At 31.2% G+C, this 19,591-nt stretch overlaps 2 protein-coding genes across 2 annotated transcripts; both read left to right on the forward strand.

Moving 5' to 3' along the window:
* The first annotated feature begins 2,005 nt into the window (after nucleotides 1–2,005).
* LOC107641747 (protein FANTASTIC FOUR 2) lies at nucleotides 2,006–2,996 on the forward strand. The gene has a single exon (XM_016345217.3). It carries the CDS (start codon nucleotides 2,029–2,031, stop codon nucleotides 2,875–2,877), a length of 849 nt encoding a protein of 282 aa, XP_016200703.2. The 5' UTR covers nucleotides 2,006–2,028; the 3' UTR covers nucleotides 2,878–2,996.
* A 13,346-nt stretch (nucleotides 2,997–16,342) lies between these two features.
* LOC148563559 (uncharacterized) lies at nucleotides 16,343–19,363 on the forward strand. The gene is made up of 4 exons (XM_088486851.1): nucleotides 16,343–17,052; nucleotides 17,658–17,929; nucleotides 18,704–18,858; nucleotides 19,358–19,363. The coding sequence occupies exons 1-4, from the start codon at nucleotides 16,343–16,345 to the stop codon at nucleotides 19,361–19,363; spliced, it is 1,143 nt and encodes a 380-aa protein (XP_088342977.1).
* The last annotated feature ends 228 nt before the right edge of the window (nucleotides 19,364–19,591 follow it).

The raw sequence follows: 19,591 nt of genomic DNA on the forward strand, positions 1-19,591 counted from the left end.
CCTTTTCAAATGGCTTTTAGACATGTCTTTGTGAAATATCCGTACATATTTTAATTTTAGAGAAGAGGCCGGGTCCCGGGGCAAAATAATGTTTTGCTTTGGATGTAAAGCTGAGAGTGCCTGGTTTGAAATCCAAAAGAATTGTCATATATATATATATATATATATATATCGTGGATTTTACTAACCAAATGGTCAACTCACTCGTGAACTTAAGCAAGCGTCGGCAAGGAAGTTGTGAGAGTTCAAAATCTTTCCCAAACGAAATCATTTATGCAAGCAAGCAAGCAGTTACGTTACATATATACTATCCCCAACATGTGCCAATGCGGAGGATAAAACGTCCTTTTTTGAAGGCAAAGACATTGGTCTAGTTAGAACGCAACTCATTTCCTAGGTCATAAATCGGGTTGGATAAAAACTGGTTTAAACCATTAAAAACTGTTTAAACAAGATAAGAGAAACAAGATCTAGTAATCATCACCACCATTTTCACACTTGCTTCTTTTGGAACTGTCGTGCCACACGCGCTACCTAGAGAGAACGACGTCATATTGCTCTTGACGTTTCAACTCAGATTGAAGCATGCACCGCCATGACCGTCCATCACCAACGGCATCGTCTTCACAATGCAACCAGTTTCTCACACTAATATATAGTGAATATTTTTCAATTTCCATTTTATATCTTTCTTTTTCAAGTTGGCAAAGAGGGCATGATTGAGAAACAAATGGCTCACCAAACTAACCGAGTTCGATTTACTCTTTAATCCTTTTTTTTTTCTGGTTTTAACTAAGCAAAAAAATGTTGACCAAATTGTACATTCTGTACTGGACCCGATTGTGCCTCACTACCTCCTATCAGAACGTGATACGTTATCGTACTTCGGCAGAAAAAAAAATGTTTAAAACATATTTGTATGTGGAGGGCTCTCAAATAATAATAAAAATATTTTACCAAAAAAATAATTACTAAATTAGTTTATTATTTATATGTATATATAATATTTTATAAATTTTAATATATATTCATTTATATAACTAATTTAATGATTAATTTGTATATTATTCTATATTACAAAAATGTTTACAACATATTTGTAGGTGGAGTGACTCTCAGATAATAATATAAATATTTTTCACAAAATTAATTATCAAAATAGTTAGAATAATACACATTATTATTTTATATATATATATATATATAACTTAATTAGTAATTAATTTATTTATCATTCTGTATAAAGATAAAAATATTATTTATATATTAAAATCAATCATTAAAATTAATTATTATATATTTATATATAAAATATATATGTTATTTAATTTAATTTTAATATATATTTTATATTCTAATATATATTTTACATTAATAATTGATTTGACGTACACCAAATATAACCGATTAAAAAAAGATTAGAAATAATTGGACAGTTAGCAATTAATTTTGAAAGGCTATATTGTTGGTGTTCAAAGGCTATATCGTTGGTGTTCCTTTCGCGCTTTGACTCTTTTGAATGGAATATAGCAGTGGTGGCCTAAAATTTGACCCAATTCGGCATATGAACCATAGTCCACACTCCACAGAGGGAGGATTTTGGATTGCCTTAAAAAAAAAAAGTTATAGAGAGTGCACATAAAGAAAAGAGGGAAGCAATCACTATCAGGCAATATTTGGGAGAATCCATTTTGGTGGTTTGCTTTATTTTTTGTTGGCTTTCTTTTGGAAAGGAATAGTAGTAAAGCTGGTAATTATTCAGCAAAGATAATTACACCCACCTGTCTCTGCCCCCTTTTTGCCTTCATTTAATTTCGTCCTTAAGATCCCAATATTTCTTCAACTAAGGCGCAAACATGGGATGCATTGTGTTTGTTTTTTTTTACCGGGTTCTTGACTTTTCGTGTTATGTGGTGGATAAAGAATTTTATAATACAAGTGGGTGCGAAATGGGGCCAAGACACATAACTTTTGGGTACTACAAATACAATGCATGGTGTCACTACTCCTTCATTATTCCAATTGAAGATGGCTGCAATTGTGTGCCATGGGCAATCATCCCTTGACTCTCATCACCACCTAATACACACCCACAGGCTTAGGAAGCCTCCACTCACTCCTTCTCATCATTTATCTTACTTGGAACAAACCCCAAACCATCACAAAACTACACCACAAAACAACACTAGTCTTATTAGTTACTCCAAGTCGTGTGAGGGTGGTTGGGGCTTCGTTCCATCTTCCCTTTCCAGAGAAGAGAAAGAAACAGCGCCATATGTCCATCCTCAGGTGAAGCTTTCGTCTGTTCGAATGAGCCCCAAGAGTTTGGAGCTCTGCACTGAGAACCTGGGGAATGAGAGTGGCACGGACATCATGGGGGACAGTGGCATTCACGTCTTTACCTCCTCGGAGCAAAGTACTTGTACATCATCAACAACTCAATGTTTCGGAGGCAATAAGAAGAAGATGAAGAAGAAGAAGATAGCAAAAACAAAGAGCTTCCCACCTCCTTTGACAACCATGAGGGGTTCGGAGTCTATACAAGTAAGGCCCCACAGAGAAGGTGGCAGGTTAGTCATTGAGATCACCAAGGCCCCATCCACTTCTTCTTCTTGTTTCCGTGCTCAGAGAAGCCATGGCCGCCTTCGGCTATCCCTTTTGGATCACCAAGAAGAAGAAGAAGAAGAGGAAGAAGAAGAGTTTGAAGGAGAAGTTGAAGATGAAGAAGAAACAGAGGAAGAGGAAGGAGACAAGAGATGTGGAGTGAGAATTGAGAGGGAAAAGAAGAGAAGAAGCAGTTGCAAGGAAGAAGGTGACCATGAAAACATAATAAGAAACTGGGAGTGGGGGGAATCTATTTGGGTCGCAACTTCCTAGAATCGTAGCGTAGCTACTAATAATTATAATTAAAAACATTTTACATTTTTATATCTTAGCATTTGTCCTTTTCCTATTTCTTCCCATTTTTAAATGAATTCTAATGTGTTTCCATCAAACATGCCTCTGGTCGGTACTCGGTAGTTATTATCGTTATTCTCTCTGTTTCTCGGACACAAATGAAATTGGTGCCCAAAGGAAGAAAAAACAATTTCATTTTTTATTCTTGATTTATCAATCACTAAAATTAACTACTTCGTACTAACATTCAATATTTAGTAATTATTACTGTTTATCCAAACCAACAAATATATACTTTCTTTGGTACAAAATTATTATCTTTATTTACTTTCTGAATTCTGAGAAGAGAAAAGTTAAAATTATGTGAAAACAGGGCACACTTGAGTCTCCAGAGAATTTTTAGGTGCATTTGGAACCTTGACTTTTTTTTGCTTCTTTTCTTCCCTTTAATTCGTTTGCTCTTTTTCCTTTCTTTTTTTTCTGGCTTTGTACTTTCAACCTGAAATTTTCGTTGTTGCATTGATTATAATATAATATACCATTTTTTAAGAAATTAACTTTTTTTAACTAATAATTAATTGAATTTAATTTTAATATTCCGTTATTGTAAAATAATTTTATACATATATCTAATTATATAACATTATATCAGTAAAAATAATTACTCTTTTACAAAAATAATGGATAAAAATTATTGGAGATATAAAATAAATTTAAAGAAAAAAATGTTGACTAATTATCCACTAAAAAAGGGTTGATTCCAAATATTTTTCTTATAACTTAACATGAGCCAGTAACAAGAACCACTTTAGGGCATTTGGATGCAGATATGAGATAGATGAAAGAGGAGAATGTATGACATCACAGCAAGATCTCGTTTAATGAACTCATTAATTCAGATAAAGTATTAGAACAGCGATCAGATTATGGTGTAATCAAATAAAAAGCAATCCTAACAAAGAAGTATATATATTGCCTTAGATCTTGAATTTATGGCCTGATAGTTTCTATTTAGGTACCCTAAACATTTTAAAAAACTTATCAAGTGCGATTAGCAAAATCATAAGATCTATGCTTGTGTGCTATTTAACTTGGTTTGTTGCAAGCACTTCAATTCTAAAAGCGGTGAACCAATAAAAATGCATTTAAATTATTTTTACGTTGACAAAATATTCTTCAATTTTTTTATTCATAAAAAATAATTTTTTAATAAATGACAAACAATTTTTGTATTTAACAAATCGTTTATGTATTTAATCAAAAAATTCATAAAAATATTAGATAACTATTTAAAAAATACACAATAAAAATCAAATAAAAATTTGATCTCTAGATTTTTTTTATTTTTTAAAATTATTATTGACTATCGACAAAAAAATCACAAAAAAATATATATTTAGTAAAAAATTACCAAATTTTAAAAATAAAAATATCTCATTTTTCTGATTAAGCTTGTAAAAAATCGTATCAAAATTCAATTTCTAAAATATTTTTTAAGAACACATATATTTAGTGTTAGGCATTTTTGTAGCGTTTTAAAAGAATTTGAGATTATTTTTGTCAATAACAAAATTTAAAAGATTTTTATCAGCACGAAATAATTCAGATGCATTTTGTATCGTTTACACTTTAGGGTGGGTTCCAATGTCCCTTCAGTTCCCTCTTGGCCAAACCACAACACCAAACCCATGTCTTTGAAGGAGGGAGATCCTATCCTTTTAAAGATTATCCAAACAAAGCCCTTAACAGTTCTAAATTGATGAGAACGATATGAAGATGTATGATAAAATAAAGAACAGACCCATGAAAGGATTCGTATCGTGGTCGTACCAATTTGAGGGACCAACATATCTGTGGACTCTGAAATAAAATCTAAATCATAATCCTTTCTTTATCATGCCTTTGATTAACAACTTGTGTGGCTGATCATCAGTGAAAGTGATGTTCTTCTGTGCTGTACTTCTTATATGTTACTAGAAAATCATCACGTTCTGTAAAAAAAGTTACATAGTATTGCCGCATGATTTTTTTTTTACAATAACTTTAACCGACTATTTGATAGTGTAAAATACATGTATTAGATTTATGTATAAAAGCTTTTTTTATTTTGTTTTTTTGATGGATTCTATTTATTTATTGAGGATAAAGATGAGAATTTTTTTTTCTGAACAAAAAAGCTCATTTATAATTATAATGTACTCAAAATTACAGTTATACAATAATAATTTTGGGTTTATATATGCGAAAATACTACTTATCTTTTAAATTTTAATTTTTGGTCAGTCTTTAAATTTAATAATATATTATTTTAATTTTTATATCTATTTTTATGGTACTAGTTGTTCAAAAAATTTGAAAAATTATTTGTTTTTTATTTTTTATTTTTCTTCTAAAAATTGAATAAAGAACAATTTTTGAAGAGTTACACTAAAAAATATATGAACACAAAATATTGTTGCTTATTGTGTGTTATTAGAATTAGTTAACTTGTATTTTAAAGAAATATTTTAATAGTATAATAATAAAAAAATTTAAAATTTTTAATAACATTTAATAAAATATTTATTTATAATATTCTGAACATGTGCCATAAATTGCAAAACCATTATTATTATTATTATTATTATTATGAAAAAGTCTAGGGAGCCAGCAACTTTGTTAAATTCTGGCCAGTATATAATCAGCAAAGAAAAGTGAGCCATTAGATGAAATCTCATACCAATCTCACACCATTAAAACCATCATTGATAGCTATTTGATGGCTACAAATCACAAAAGTTGCTGGTCCCCTAGCATTCCTCTATTATTATTATGTGAATTGTTAAAAAACAGATAGTAATTAAAAACAGTATCTGTGGTGTTGATGCAAGTTCCGGATCTATCCTTCCAGCTTTCAAGGGATCGGACATGTGGAATAATGGAGCAATGAGATTTGGGTCATCATTACAAAAAAGAAGATAGAATGGAGGGTGGCCGATAATGCATGTGAGATCGTACGTGGTCGTCAAGTTATACGATATTGCGATCCAATAATTCTAGGCATTTTGTTGAGACATGTTCATGTGTATGACCCCATTTTGCCAGTTACATATTTCATCATTATTTCCTCAACTTGCCCTCTCTCATTTTCATCTTTACTTTTCCACACCTGCATCTCTCTATGTGAGCAAGCCGAAGCCCGCCGTTCTGCGTTAACCACCACCCCACCAGCAAACTCTATTAGTTAGCGTTTGTTTTCGTAGACGGAGACTAAGTACTATCTTTGATGGTCAGATACACTGAAAATAAAATTTCAATCAAGAGACTAGTCCTTTCAATACTTCTATTAAAAAATAAAGACTGAAATTTTTGGGACAAAACCTAAAATTTTAGTAATATTTTTTAAAATAATACCATTTAATTTTTTAAATATCAAATTTATTATTTAATTTCTATATGATATAATTCAATTTAATATATTTTATACTAAATATAATATAAAAATTTAATTTAATCTTTCTCAATTTTTTAGTTTCTATCTCCTTTTCAAACAGAGTTTTATTGTTGCATAATTTTAAAATAATTTGTATAAAAATTTAAATAAATTATCTTTATATAAAATTAATAACAAAAAATTATTAAATAATAATTTAATAAAATATATTAAATTATTTAATAATTCTCAATTATTATATATCAACTTATATAAAGACATGTTGTATCAAGATTTCACCTTGTCTATTTTCTTAAATAAAGAAAACCAACTGCATAGATTTTATACAGATTTTATACAAGTGTTCTTTATCAGTACATTAATAGATCATTAATAGTTCGTTTACACCTTTTCAACTTACACTTAACTATATTGTTGATCTCTATACTTGGAGAACTATGGCAGCATGCAGCCGCCATGAATTCAATTATAAATAAGTAGAATTGGATTCATTAATCAAAGAAAAAAAAACAGCTAGAACTTGTCTTATTTAATATTTATTAATTATCACAACAATTAATAAATATTAAATAAAATAGATTATAGCTGTTTTTGATTAATTTTTTTGTTATCAAACATTTCTGCATTAATAATAATACTGCAACAATGTTTAATTTGGAAAGTAAGGATACTGTAATGTTTATAGTTCGAAGATAAATGTTCTAGATGTAATGTTTGGTTTGATTTAGAGATCAGAATTCTGATTAAAAATTAAAATATTTGATCATTTCAACTAATTTGATGTTAATAATTTTCGAAGAGCTTAATTTTTTTTCTTCTTTTCCCATTTTTTACTAACTGATTGACCAATTTGGGTTTGGTTATATATGATAGAATTTTAATTAAAAAATATTAATATTGTTTTGAAATATATATTAGATACATAAATTTATATATAACTTAGGTGCAAAATAATTTTACGTTTTTAGAATGAAAATTTTACAAAGTATCAAATCATGTTATATAATTGTTAATTGTCATAATTTTTCACTATAATTTGTTATAGTTCTAAACTATAGATTTTAATTGATAATATAAAATTATTCATCCATAGTTGTATATATATTCACTTTCTCAAACATGAAACACGTGCCAAGGGTGCACTTACTTCAACCCTCCTGCCCTTCATTATGGTCCACACGGCTCTCAAAAAAAAAAACCCATAAAAATGATAAAAGAAAAAAGAACCTTTATTATTTTTAGGGATTATTCTTTAAAGTAAATATGAGGAAATGAAAAATTAATTCATATATAATTCATCGATATGTATTTTAAATGCTTAGTTTTTAAATAGGAAAAGTCTAGGGTATCAATAATTTTTGTGTTTTTTGACCAACACTTAACTATCAAAACAAAAGTGAGTAATCTTCTATCATTAAATATAATCTCATATTATTAAAAATATTATTAATAGTCAATTGATGATTACAAAATACCAAAATTATTGTCCTAACATTCCTCTTTTTGTTATGAGCTTTTCTATCATTATTTTTGTTATGATGTCAGCCAAAGCTCTTTTACTGCTGGCGTCACTAAAATAAAACTCAACACAATATTGAGTTAATTTTGTGGGCTTCAAATTAAAACTTCCTTTTAATATTTAAATGATTTCTTCTTTTTTCTCATTGAAAATTGTATCCAGTCAATGCAATAATCCCTCTAATCCACAATGCAAAGTAAAGTAGCAAACTATGAACAGTGAACATAGTGCCACTTGTTCGGATACAATTGGAAACTAAAACAAGGTGTTCATACTTCATCGTTTCTGATGTAGCTGCTCAATTCTTTTTCGTCACTCCTGTACAATGACAAGTAACTAATTTTGGATTGTTGTAGTAAAGTTTTCGTACAGTAAATATCCTTCTTGCTAATTATACTATTGATTTATTGTAGAAAAGTTTTTATTAATATTTAATTAACTTTAAATTTTAAAATTTAACATCTAAACTTTTACAATCTTAATAATATAAAAAAATTATTATTCAAAATATCGACTAATATGAATAAAAAGTGTTAATTTTTAATAATTGTTTATATATTTAATTCGTCAATTAAACTTGTTTCGTAATAGTTTAAACTTTTAGTATTTAGTTAAAAAGGGTCTAAAAATAACACTTAATTAATTGGTTTTTATTTTAATAAATTGGTTACCCAAAGATAGAGTTTTTGCATATGTAACATGATATTTTCAGAATTTAAAAAAGAAGGCATAATAAATTAGAGGAGCTAAGTTTGCAGTATATATGAGCCAAAAAAAAAAATATTTTTTAAAAATAGGAGGAAAAATCAAAATATCTTGAAAAGTTATTGGATGAGTGACATAATAGTGCTTTTGCCATATTGTTAAACACCTGCTGAATTTCTAAATTCATATTATATAATTTTAAAGCAAGTGTCTGCTGGTTTTCTTGTATGTTAAGTTTTGAAGCTTTTCGCTTTTGTTTGTTGGCAATAGAAATAAATTAAACACTTTCTTATTTGTTTCTCCTCTCACACAAAGTTATACAAAGCCAGTTGTGAAATAAAACATACCTACTCTGGACACTTAAAAAAGATGATCGTAAAAGGAAAAACTTTTCATCGGCATCAACTTATTCAAACCATTTCAACCAATACCGATTTTTCTGACGGATTTTAATTTCTTTATTTTTCTTTTCTCGGCGTTGCTTAGTTTGGTCAGATTGCATGGATATATACATATATATGATGAACTTTCTAACAAATGGACAATGCATTGTTGTAGCTACTTTTGAATATGGCAAATGCATACTTAATTCTATTATGTATTCTCAATAATAAAAAGTAAAAACAAATGATTTATTATTAGAAATGAGGAGAAAGAAAGATTGAGAATTGGAAAGAAGAGATCTTTGGGCATTATTGGTGGGTCTAACCTGCCATGGCGTCACCAGCAAAAGCAACAAGCCTTGTCACAATTATATTCACAACAAAGGCATTCCATCACACTCTTTTAGTTTATAACTTTTATTTATTTATTTGAAGCGTTTCTTAGAATTTAGAGTTTAGACCCCACCCCACACATCCACCCAACCTTGGACACACCCACACCGCGCCCACTCCAAAGGGGACAAACTTTTACAAGTCAACTAATTCAGTCGTTAATTGGTTCTATAGATATTGGATAATATAAACTCCTTCTTCAATTCATAATTTCACAAATTTGAAAGTTGAAACCTACCACATGCCACCTACACCATTGGAGAACTCTACGTCTTCATGCATATTCATTTTAATTTAAAACAAAATTATTAGTTAATGATGTGCCATAAGATAAGAGTGATGTAATGTTGTAAATTAAAGAGAAAAATTTGGTGTACACTTATTCAATGCTCATTACTTTAATTAAGGGGTAATACTAAGAAAATAATAATTCAAAATTACTTTATTCAATCTAATATTAAAAAAAATGCAAAATTAAATAAAATAATTTTAAACTGTTTTAGAACGATCTTATCTATTATTTCTCAAATACTTTTGTTTGTTTATTGGTGTGTAACGAATTTGGAGTGTATTTATAGTTGGATAATAGTTATAAGCTAAGCAACACAAAGTTCATGTTGTTCAATCATAAACTCTTTTACGTCATTTTCTTTTGTGTCTACATTTTTTCATTAGATAATAATAAGGAAAAGAGGGTAAAATTTTGCTTCTATATACACACAATAAGCGAGATATTATATATATATATATATATATATATATATATATATATATATATATATTTTCATGGAATTTGCTACTTTAATAAATACACACAATAATAATCCCCACAAATGACGCTAATGTACAAGATTTTATTGGTACAGGTCGATTTTGATAGCAATGAGATCGGACTTCTAGAGTAGTAGGAGTGATATCTATAAAGACCCTCAAGTCAAAATGAATTAAGAGGTATATGCGAGAGTTAAAAATGTGTAACATACTTAAAATTGTTATTTTTATTATATTTTATTGGCTAAGACAAAGTAAGTGTTTGAATTTAAATATTAGTTAAAAATTTGTAGGTACTATACTGATTTGAGTCACGACAATAATCTAGACCCGAATAATCGAATTGTAACTGTTCTGGTAGGGATCCGAAAATTGAATTCGGAATAGTTATCATAAATTGATTGTTAATTACTGCTATATTGAAAAGTAGATAAAAATAGGTTTTGTCCCAAAATGGGAAAGGGTTAGATCCATTTTATTTTAATTTTGTTGTTTGGCTTACACATGAATGACGAGGCTAACGAAGCCTCCTTCTGTCCTTCACTATCGAAATGGATAAGAATGGTTGGAGCGATATGAGTGTGATATGTTGCATTAACGCGTTTTTTACTATATACCACTGCATTGTATTGGTTTCGCTATCATTATCGGAATAAAGCTAAGCCTTACTACAAGCACATACCAATTGCTTCGTGTTTAATTGTTGTTATGTATTTGGATTGTGGATCAAGCATTGTAGTCACGATATATGTGAATGATTTTCATGCCGCCACCTTAGTGGACCACTGGTATTTTGTTTCTCCATCCTTTATGTCCCTCTCCCCTTCTTTTATATTTCAACTCATTATAAATATTATTTAAGGGCGTTGAATATGGCCCAATGGTGTTTAATCAAGGGGATGATTAAGTTATTGTACTTAACTTTTTGTGGCTGTTCTTATCTTAGAAGAATGATGTATGTATTTGGACACATACATGCATAGAGTATAAAATTCTATAAGCAATGCTTTAGAATTAGTATAATTTATTGTTTTTGTCTAATAATTAATTAATAATAATATTTAAAAGTAATTATATCGAATTAAAAGTTGGACTACTACTCAATATAAATTAAAATCGTTAGTCCTTACAATTTTTTTCAAATGATATTTGTCACAAGCAACTCAAACAGATTTTTTTTGCCATGCAAGGAGGTGGGAGGCATAGATAGCACCTAACTAATTAACGTATATATACAGAAGAGAAAGTATATCCATGAGAATAATGAAGACACATTGGTGGCACGATTGACAAACTATGATCATTTTCTTTTCCTTTTCCTTTTTTAAGCATTATGTTGTTCAAAATGGTCCCCTACACCAACACCATGCTTTGGACCATATTCACAATATTTTGAGATGATTCCTCGATGTGTCCTTTCTCTTTCTTTTGTACTTTGTTTTTTCTGTTTTTATTGTTTGTGGATCGGAGGTGTTGGTGGATGAGGTATGAAAAACTAAATTTATATATATACAAAATTAAAATTATAACGTGTTTAAAATGACTAAATGAGTTTAAATAATTTCGTGTGTATTAGATTTATTATTTTTATTAATAATTTGATTTTACTAAATAAAAATTAAAAGATGTAATGAAATAAATATATTTTGTTTAGTATTGATAGTTCTATATTTATTCATTTATTTAAAATATATTGTATAAAAATAAAATAAATTTATTTATCTGTGTACTAATATATTCGAAGTTTATTAAAATTTATTAATACACTTTTTTAATTGTATTTTTTATTTTTATTTAATAAATCAATAATTCTTAAAAGTAACAGATCGAATAAACGCAAAGATGTTTGGTCCATAGTCCATACTCATTAAAATTAAACAACAAAATTTTCCTTTTATATTTTAGGGATATTGCTAAAATGACCAAGTCATACTTCATCGATTAATCTTATAACTGGTGAAATTGTACAAGCATATGTATTGTATATGTCTAAATCGCATCGACATCAAGTTTATAAACATGGCAGGCGGTAGGGTTGTTCATGGATCGGATTCAATCTGTATATCCGCAATTTTTTATTTGAATTCGATCTGAAATTTGCGGATATGGTTCCGATCTGCAAGGTTATTGGATCAGATCGGATCGAATCCGCACACTAATAGGATTGGATTGTGGATTTTGTGTAGATATCTGCATATCCGCGTATCTGCAAAAATAAAGAAATAAATAAGTAAATATTCTTTTTATGTTTTTTTTCAACTAATAAATATCATATATTGTATTATTTTAATTTATTATTTAAGAAAAGTATATTTAATATATTTTAAGAGTAAACATATTTAAAAGAATAGAAAAAATAAATTTTATTGATATTTTTTTAATAAAAATAACTTTTAAAAATATTTTTGTTTTTGCAAATATATCAAATATCCGATCCGTAAATCGGATCGAATCGAATCTAAACTTAAAAACTGCAGATATTAAATCTGATTCGATCCGACGATTTTAGTGCAGTCCAATCCGATCCGTGTTCACCCGTAGCCCGCGGTAAAAGCATTGAACAGTTGGGTGTACCAACAATACAAACTTTAATTTTGGGTGCGGTGTAGTGTATCAAAGAAAGCAAAATCTATCTTTTTTATATATTTAATCTCGTTTGATATATTGATTTCTCTGAAATCATGCTGGTCTCTTCAGAATCTAGCTAGGTGTATCACGTCCAGAGGCTTTCTAATAGAAAAAGAAGACCCGTCCACTTCAACCAGCACAAACGTCTTATCATTCACTTTAGTCCTTTAATTTCCTATAATTCAAATAAAATCCAACCTCTTGTTCACAAATTTAACCCATTTCTTTTCTATCATGTTATTTCATTGTTAAGGGTCCTGCTAATAAAAGAGCTTTGAAAAAAAAAAAAAAGATATCATGAGAAAGTGCAGCTTTTGAATATTTTTTTTGACCAAGACACTAGTTTTGAAAAAAGATATATATTGTAGAGAGGATCCAAATTGATCGCCTTGATTAACTGTGGGGAACAAAAAGAATTTAATGTAGATTTTTGCCATGATCTACTTTCTAAGCACTAAGCAGGGTCCACTGTGTTTAATTTGGGAAGCACGTGGTCAAACTCAAAATGTACTAGATATTAGAGAGCCTAGAGGATTTTGAGTTGATAACAACTGATTTCTGTTTGTTACAGTTTACAGAAATGTGATACCTAACAATTCAAATGGATAGAATGCGGCTAATATAATGGCACCTTTCAAAGGAATGGATTGACATTCCAAGTATTCTTCACTTTGAACAATTTGTATGCCAAATACTACTGTTGATTCCACGAAAGGAACAGGATTAGACTGGAAAAAACTAATGCGTGTAGGTCCAGCTTATGTTGATGGACTTGGGTTCAGAATAAGCTCTCAGTCGAATTTGAAAATTGAATGTGTTCAACTAACACGGACTATATATATATAGTTATACTTACGCAGACAAATCAAGTTTTTAAAGTCACAGGAAAGGGATTCAGCATACTGTATGTATACATAAAAAAGAATTAGGATTATTAATGTTATATGTTCAAATATGTATAGCTATTTATTTCTAAATTACTCCTTCAGAAAATATAACCTTGAGATCTATATCATGTTGATGCGTCCCGAATTCAATATGAATCAAGAGAACCAATTTTCAAGACCAATCATTTGTTGAATAATGTGGACAACATAGCAACTTAGGGAAGTTAAAATTGACTGTTTCATTTAGATCAATCTCTTTGGTGACATTTCATTTCAACAAGGGCTACTTGCAAGAGAATTACAGAAGAATGCAGCTCTGCAACTTCAAGCCGAGCAAGTGCCCAAAGGAATGGTTAATGTTTATGCCTCTAACGCAAAGATGGACTTGTCAATTTTACTCTCCTTTAAACTGGACCAGATGGTTTCGCAACTGTGCATTCAAGAACAAGGACAATCTATGTTAAGTTTAAGTTGATTTTGGATTTATAAATGATGACAAATATTTCTTTGGGTTGAAAGCCCAATGTTGTTTAATAGGTGTTTTAATTATTGTAGGCCCAATTATCAAGTTCATGCTGCACCAGCCCAAACCAGCATAAGTTTCAGCAAATCAACATGCTAAAGCTACAACACTTAGTGCTCATTTGCTCCTTAGTGCTCCAAGAGTAATAAACAAGCCCAATGCTTCTCAAAGCACCGTTCAGCAAATTAAATGGCTATGTATTTGCTAAATGTTATAAGAGGACAGCTGGATCATGCAAGGACAGGTGTGGTTCTGTGAAAGCAAGAAGGACACAAGGACATCTCCACTCTCCCAAGGACATTAGCAGAGCAACATTCGGTTAGTGGGTGAGTAAAACACAAAAGCAGTAGCAGCAGGAAAATGGAGCAAAATGAAAAAGGAGAGCATGTCAAGAAAGAAAGAAAACAAAGGACAGTAGAGGTAGTGGTCGAGCTCCTCGGATAGCAGAGGTAGTGGAGCATGATGAAGAAAGGACCGCATACCTGCAGTGACAGCTCCAACGAGCAGCTGGTACAAGGAAATGGAAGAGGCAAAAAATGAAGACAAGATGAAGACATATAAGAAGCCGGAAATGGATCCTCTCCATTTTTTTGTCACTGGAGAGAATAAAGTGTCTCACCTTTAATTCTACAAGTGGGACCAGAAATAAATGAGAGAGAGAGAGAGAGAGAGAGAGAGAGAGAGAGAGAGCAATGAAGGGTGAAATTTTCCACTGGATACCATCCAGTTTTTTTTTTCCATTGGAGAGGATCCACTCCCTAAGAAGCCTCATTCCATCATTTCAAAGCAAGAAAAAGAGAGCACTCACTCAGAGCACCATCTCAAACATTGAGCTGGAATCTTCTTCTTCTACTCAAGCTTAATTTCTGATTCTTTTGTTATGGCTGCCTTGTGTTATTTTCTGTATTGAGAAAAGGCTAATCATGTAAGGTTGAAAAAGTCAAGAGAGAAAAGGCAAGAGTGATGCAAAAGAGCCACTGAATTTTGATGTAATTTAGTTTTTGAACTAGGATTAATTCTCCTTGCGAGTTGGGTTAACACATGGTGAAGTATGAATCTATTAGATTCCCCTTCCTAGTTGGGACAGCACTATGGGAAGCTAAGCTTTGGTGAAGAAAGCTTAGGGTAGATACTAGTTGAATTAGGGAATAATTCAATAGTATTGGTGAATGTAATCTGTGAATTTTAGTGAAAATTCCATCATGGTTTGTGGCGGAGACTGGACGTAGGATTCATTGCACAAAGAATCCGAATCAGGATACATGCTGGCCTGTTTTTTCTCTTCCCTACTCTTTACTTATTCTGCACATGAGATAAAATGAAATAATCTCCTGCAACTCGAGCTTCTGCTGAAACAGAGTTGGAAACTTTAAGTTTTAAGCCAACTTGATTCAACCCCCTTCTCAAGTTCAACTAGAACCATCAATTGGTATCAGGAGCAAGGTCTCAAGGAGTCAAGCTTCACAGCTTGGAGTAAAGATCCATGGCCAACAACATGAATCCCAACATCGTGTCTTTCACTCTTACTGAAGGACAGTCTAATAACAGACCTCCCTATTTCAATGGCAGCAACTATTCTTACTGGAAAGAAAGAATGAGAATCTTCGTGCAGTCAATCGACTACAACATCTGGAAGATCATTCTCAATGGACCTGACGTTCCCACTAAATAAAATGCTGATGGAGAAGTTGTGGCAAAAGAAGACAGCGAGTGGACAGATGAAGAAAAGAAGAAGGTTGAACTCAACGCCAAGGCAATCAACCTGATGCATTGTGCAATCAGTTTTGAAGAATTCAAAAAAGTGTCAAGGTGCAAAATAGCTAAAGAAATATGGGATAAGCTTAGACTCACCCATGAAGGCACTAAGCAAGTGAGGGAGACCAGAATTGACATGTTAATGAAGGAGTATGAAATGTTCAGCATGAAGGAGGATGAGAGATCGATCAAATGTTCGAAAGGTTTTCAATAATCATCAATAATCTGGATGCCATGGGAAGAAACTATTCTAAAGAAACGTTAGTAAGGAAGATCCTGAGAAGTCTCACTAAGAAATGGGAAGTAAAAAGTACAGTCATCTCTGAAAGGAATGATTTGATCAAAATCACTTATGATGAGCTAAGAGGCAAGCTGCTGGCCTATGAAACCACTCACATGTCTCAAGACAAAGATGACAAAAAGAAAAGTATAACACTAAAATCAAGAATGACAGCAAAGGAAGAAGAATCTGATGACAGTTTCTCAGATGAAGAAATGGTGCTCTTTTTAAGAAAAATGAAAAGATTACTGAGATTCAAAAGCAAAGGCAAAGGAAGCTCTTCATCCAAAGACGTCAAAAAGGATCAAGTCAAGTTCACATGCCATCACTGCAAAGAACCAGGTCACTTCAAGTCAAATTGCCCTCAACTAAAGAAAGGCAAAAAGTCCAGGAAAGACAAAAAGAAGGTGATGATGGCAACATGGGAAGACTTGGAGAACGACACCAGCTTTGAGAACTCAGACCAAGAAGCTCAGCTATGTCTGATGGCTGATCATGATGAAGATGAGGTAGATTTCTCTGACTTATCTATTGATGAACTGCATTACATTATCAAAGATATTACTGTGGACTCTAAGAAACTCTTGGATAAGTATGCTAAATGTAAGAAAGAAAATGAGGCATTGATGACAGAAAATGATCTTCTTTTGAAAAAGGTTAAGGCAACTGAAACCTGTAATGAAAATGTTTTAAAAGAAGAAAATAGTGCTTTACGTGCTGAATTAGAGAAATTCAAACTTAAGCATAAAGTTATTGCTTCCACTGATTTGATTTCTGAAAACAAAAAACTGAATGAACAAATTAAAAATTTGAATGAAGACTTAGCAAAGTTTGTTCAAAGTTCTCAAAATCTGAACAAGCTGCTTGCTTGTCAAAGGTTTGGTCTGAAAAGTCTGGACTTGAATTCAAAGAAGAAAATAAGGTCGTTTTCAAACTAAATGTTCAAAAATATGAAGCCTCCTCTTCCAAGCTTGTCAAACCAAAAGGATTCAGCAGACCTCAGAAATCAGTGGACAAAAATCATTGTTACAAGTGCAATAGAAATGGTCATGATCCTCCTCAATGTTTCATCTTTCTTAAGTCTTTTGGTAATGATAGTAAATTATATAAATTTGTTCATGATTTTAATGCTCTTGGGCACCCAAGAACATTTCACATCAAAGGATCCAAATGGATTTGGATACATAAGGTTAGTTGAAGAACATGCAGGTTTGCCTTACATCCAAGAAGAAATTAGACATGTGGTATCTTGATAGTGGATGTTCAAGGCATATGACCGGAAAGGATACTTTCTTCATTAAATTCAACAAGTATGATGGAGGATTTGTCACTTTCGGAGATAATGGTAAAGGTAAAATAATTGCCATTGGTAAGGTTGGCAAAGATTTTTCTACTTGCATTGATAGTGTCTTCTTAGTTGATGTGTTAAAGCATAATCTATTAAGCATAAGTCAATTATGTTGGATATGTTGTAACCTTTAGAAAATCTGATTGTAGAGTCATTAATGAGAAAACAGGGGCTGTTTTGTTTGTTGCCAAAAGAAGTGACAATGTTTATGGTCTCACACTAGATGATCTTAAAGTTCAAAATGTAACTTGTTTCTCTTCAATGGAATCTGAAAAATGGATGTGGCATAAGAGATTAGGACATGCTAGCATATTCCAAATCTCTAAGCTTGTAAAGAAAGGCTTAGTAAGAGGTCTTCCTAATATAAAATTTGATAAGGACATCATTTGTGATGCTTGTCAAATGGGTAAACAAATAAAAACCTCTTTCAAACCCAAGGAAGATGTCTCAACTAAGAAACCATTAGAGTTGTTACATCTTGATATGTTTAGACCAACTAGGACTCAAAGTCTTGGAGAAAAAAGCTATGGCATAGTAATTGTGGATGACTATACTAGGTTTGGTTGGGTGTTCTTTCTAGCTCATAAACATGAAGCATTTTCTGTTTTTGAAAAATTCAGCAAAAAGATTCAAAATAAAAAAGGTTTAAAAATTGTTTCAATTAGAAGTGACCATGGCAAAGAATTTAAAAATCAATATTTTGAATCTTTTTGTGATGAACTAGGCATATCACATAACTTATCTTGTCCTAGAACACCTCAACAAAATGGTGTTGTAGAAAGAAGAAATAGAAGTTTACAAGAAATGGCTAGAGCTATATTATGTGAATATGAAATTCCCAAGTTCTTATGGGCTGAAGCTGTGAATACAGCTTGCTATGTTTTAAATAGAACCATCATTAGGAAGTTTTTGAAGAAAACTCCATATGAACTTTGGAAAGGGTATCCTCCCAATCTTAGTTACTTTCATGTGTTTGGCTGCAAGTGTTTCATACTGAATATCAAAGAAAATTTAGGAAAATTTGATCCTAAAACACATGAAGGCATTTATCTGGGTTATTCCCCTCATAGCAAGGCATATATAGTTTATAATAAGAACTCCAAAACTATTGAGGAGACCATTCATGTCATATTATGTGAGTCTAACAATGTTCTTAGTGTTTGCATTGATGATAGTCCAGGTTTTGAAGCTGAATTACCCAAGAATACTGAACCAGCTCCTCAAAATCCAAGTTCTCATGAAGTTGCACCTGTTAGCAATGAAAATTCTAATTCTGCAGGAGACAATTTGGAATTATCTCCTGTCGCAGCTGAAAATACTAATGCAGAGGCTGACGTGGCAGAAATTGGCCGATTAAGAAATTAATAATAGAAATACGTTGCAAGTACAGTTCTTAACCAGCAAAAATTCACTTGTCAATTTAAAAGAGTTATCACAGATTTAAGAATAAGATACTGGGAGTATGAATCCCAGGTCGTCTCCCAACGAGTTGACAAAAGGGTGCAGCTTATTATTTCAATTAAAAGCCTTGATCGGGAGAAGATTAATTAGAATTTCTATCCTTGTTGAAATTTTCCAAGTGTAATAATAAAAGGTTGTTGCTCTACTTGGTCATCCCTTAATTAATAAGGGAAAGTCAAGTAACTAACTAACCAACTGTATTCTTAGGTCCTAATCCTCTCCTAAGAAAGGACTAGAGTGAGAGACTAGAGTTGTCAGTCATCAACTACCAATTAGGATTAACACTTAAGTATTCCAACTCAAAGTTCTCCTTTTAATCAACTCCCAATCAAGTTAGAAAACTACTCCATTAACATGAATATAAACTTCACAGAATTAAAAAGGGAATAAAAGGAAGACATGATAGACAATAACTACAAATTAATTAAAAGTAAAAATGGTTCCTTGCATTGATAAATCCCAAAATTATAAACACACTTATCCACACAGGGTTAATGGGCAGTAAAAAGTAAAGGAACAAGAAAATAAACTAGAATAATGAAACTTCCGCAGAGGTACTGATCCTTCTCACTATCCAAGAGCAAAAACATGAAACTCTAGAACTATG

The sequence above is a fragment of the Arachis ipaensis genome, chromosome B5 (assembly GCF_059453495.1).
Source record: "Arachis ipaensis isolate K30076 ecotype BB chromosome B5, ASM5945349v1, whole genome shotgun sequence".
Taxonomy (NCBI): domain Eukaryota; kingdom Viridiplantae; phylum Streptophyta; class Magnoliopsida; order Fabales; family Fabaceae; genus Arachis; species Arachis ipaensis.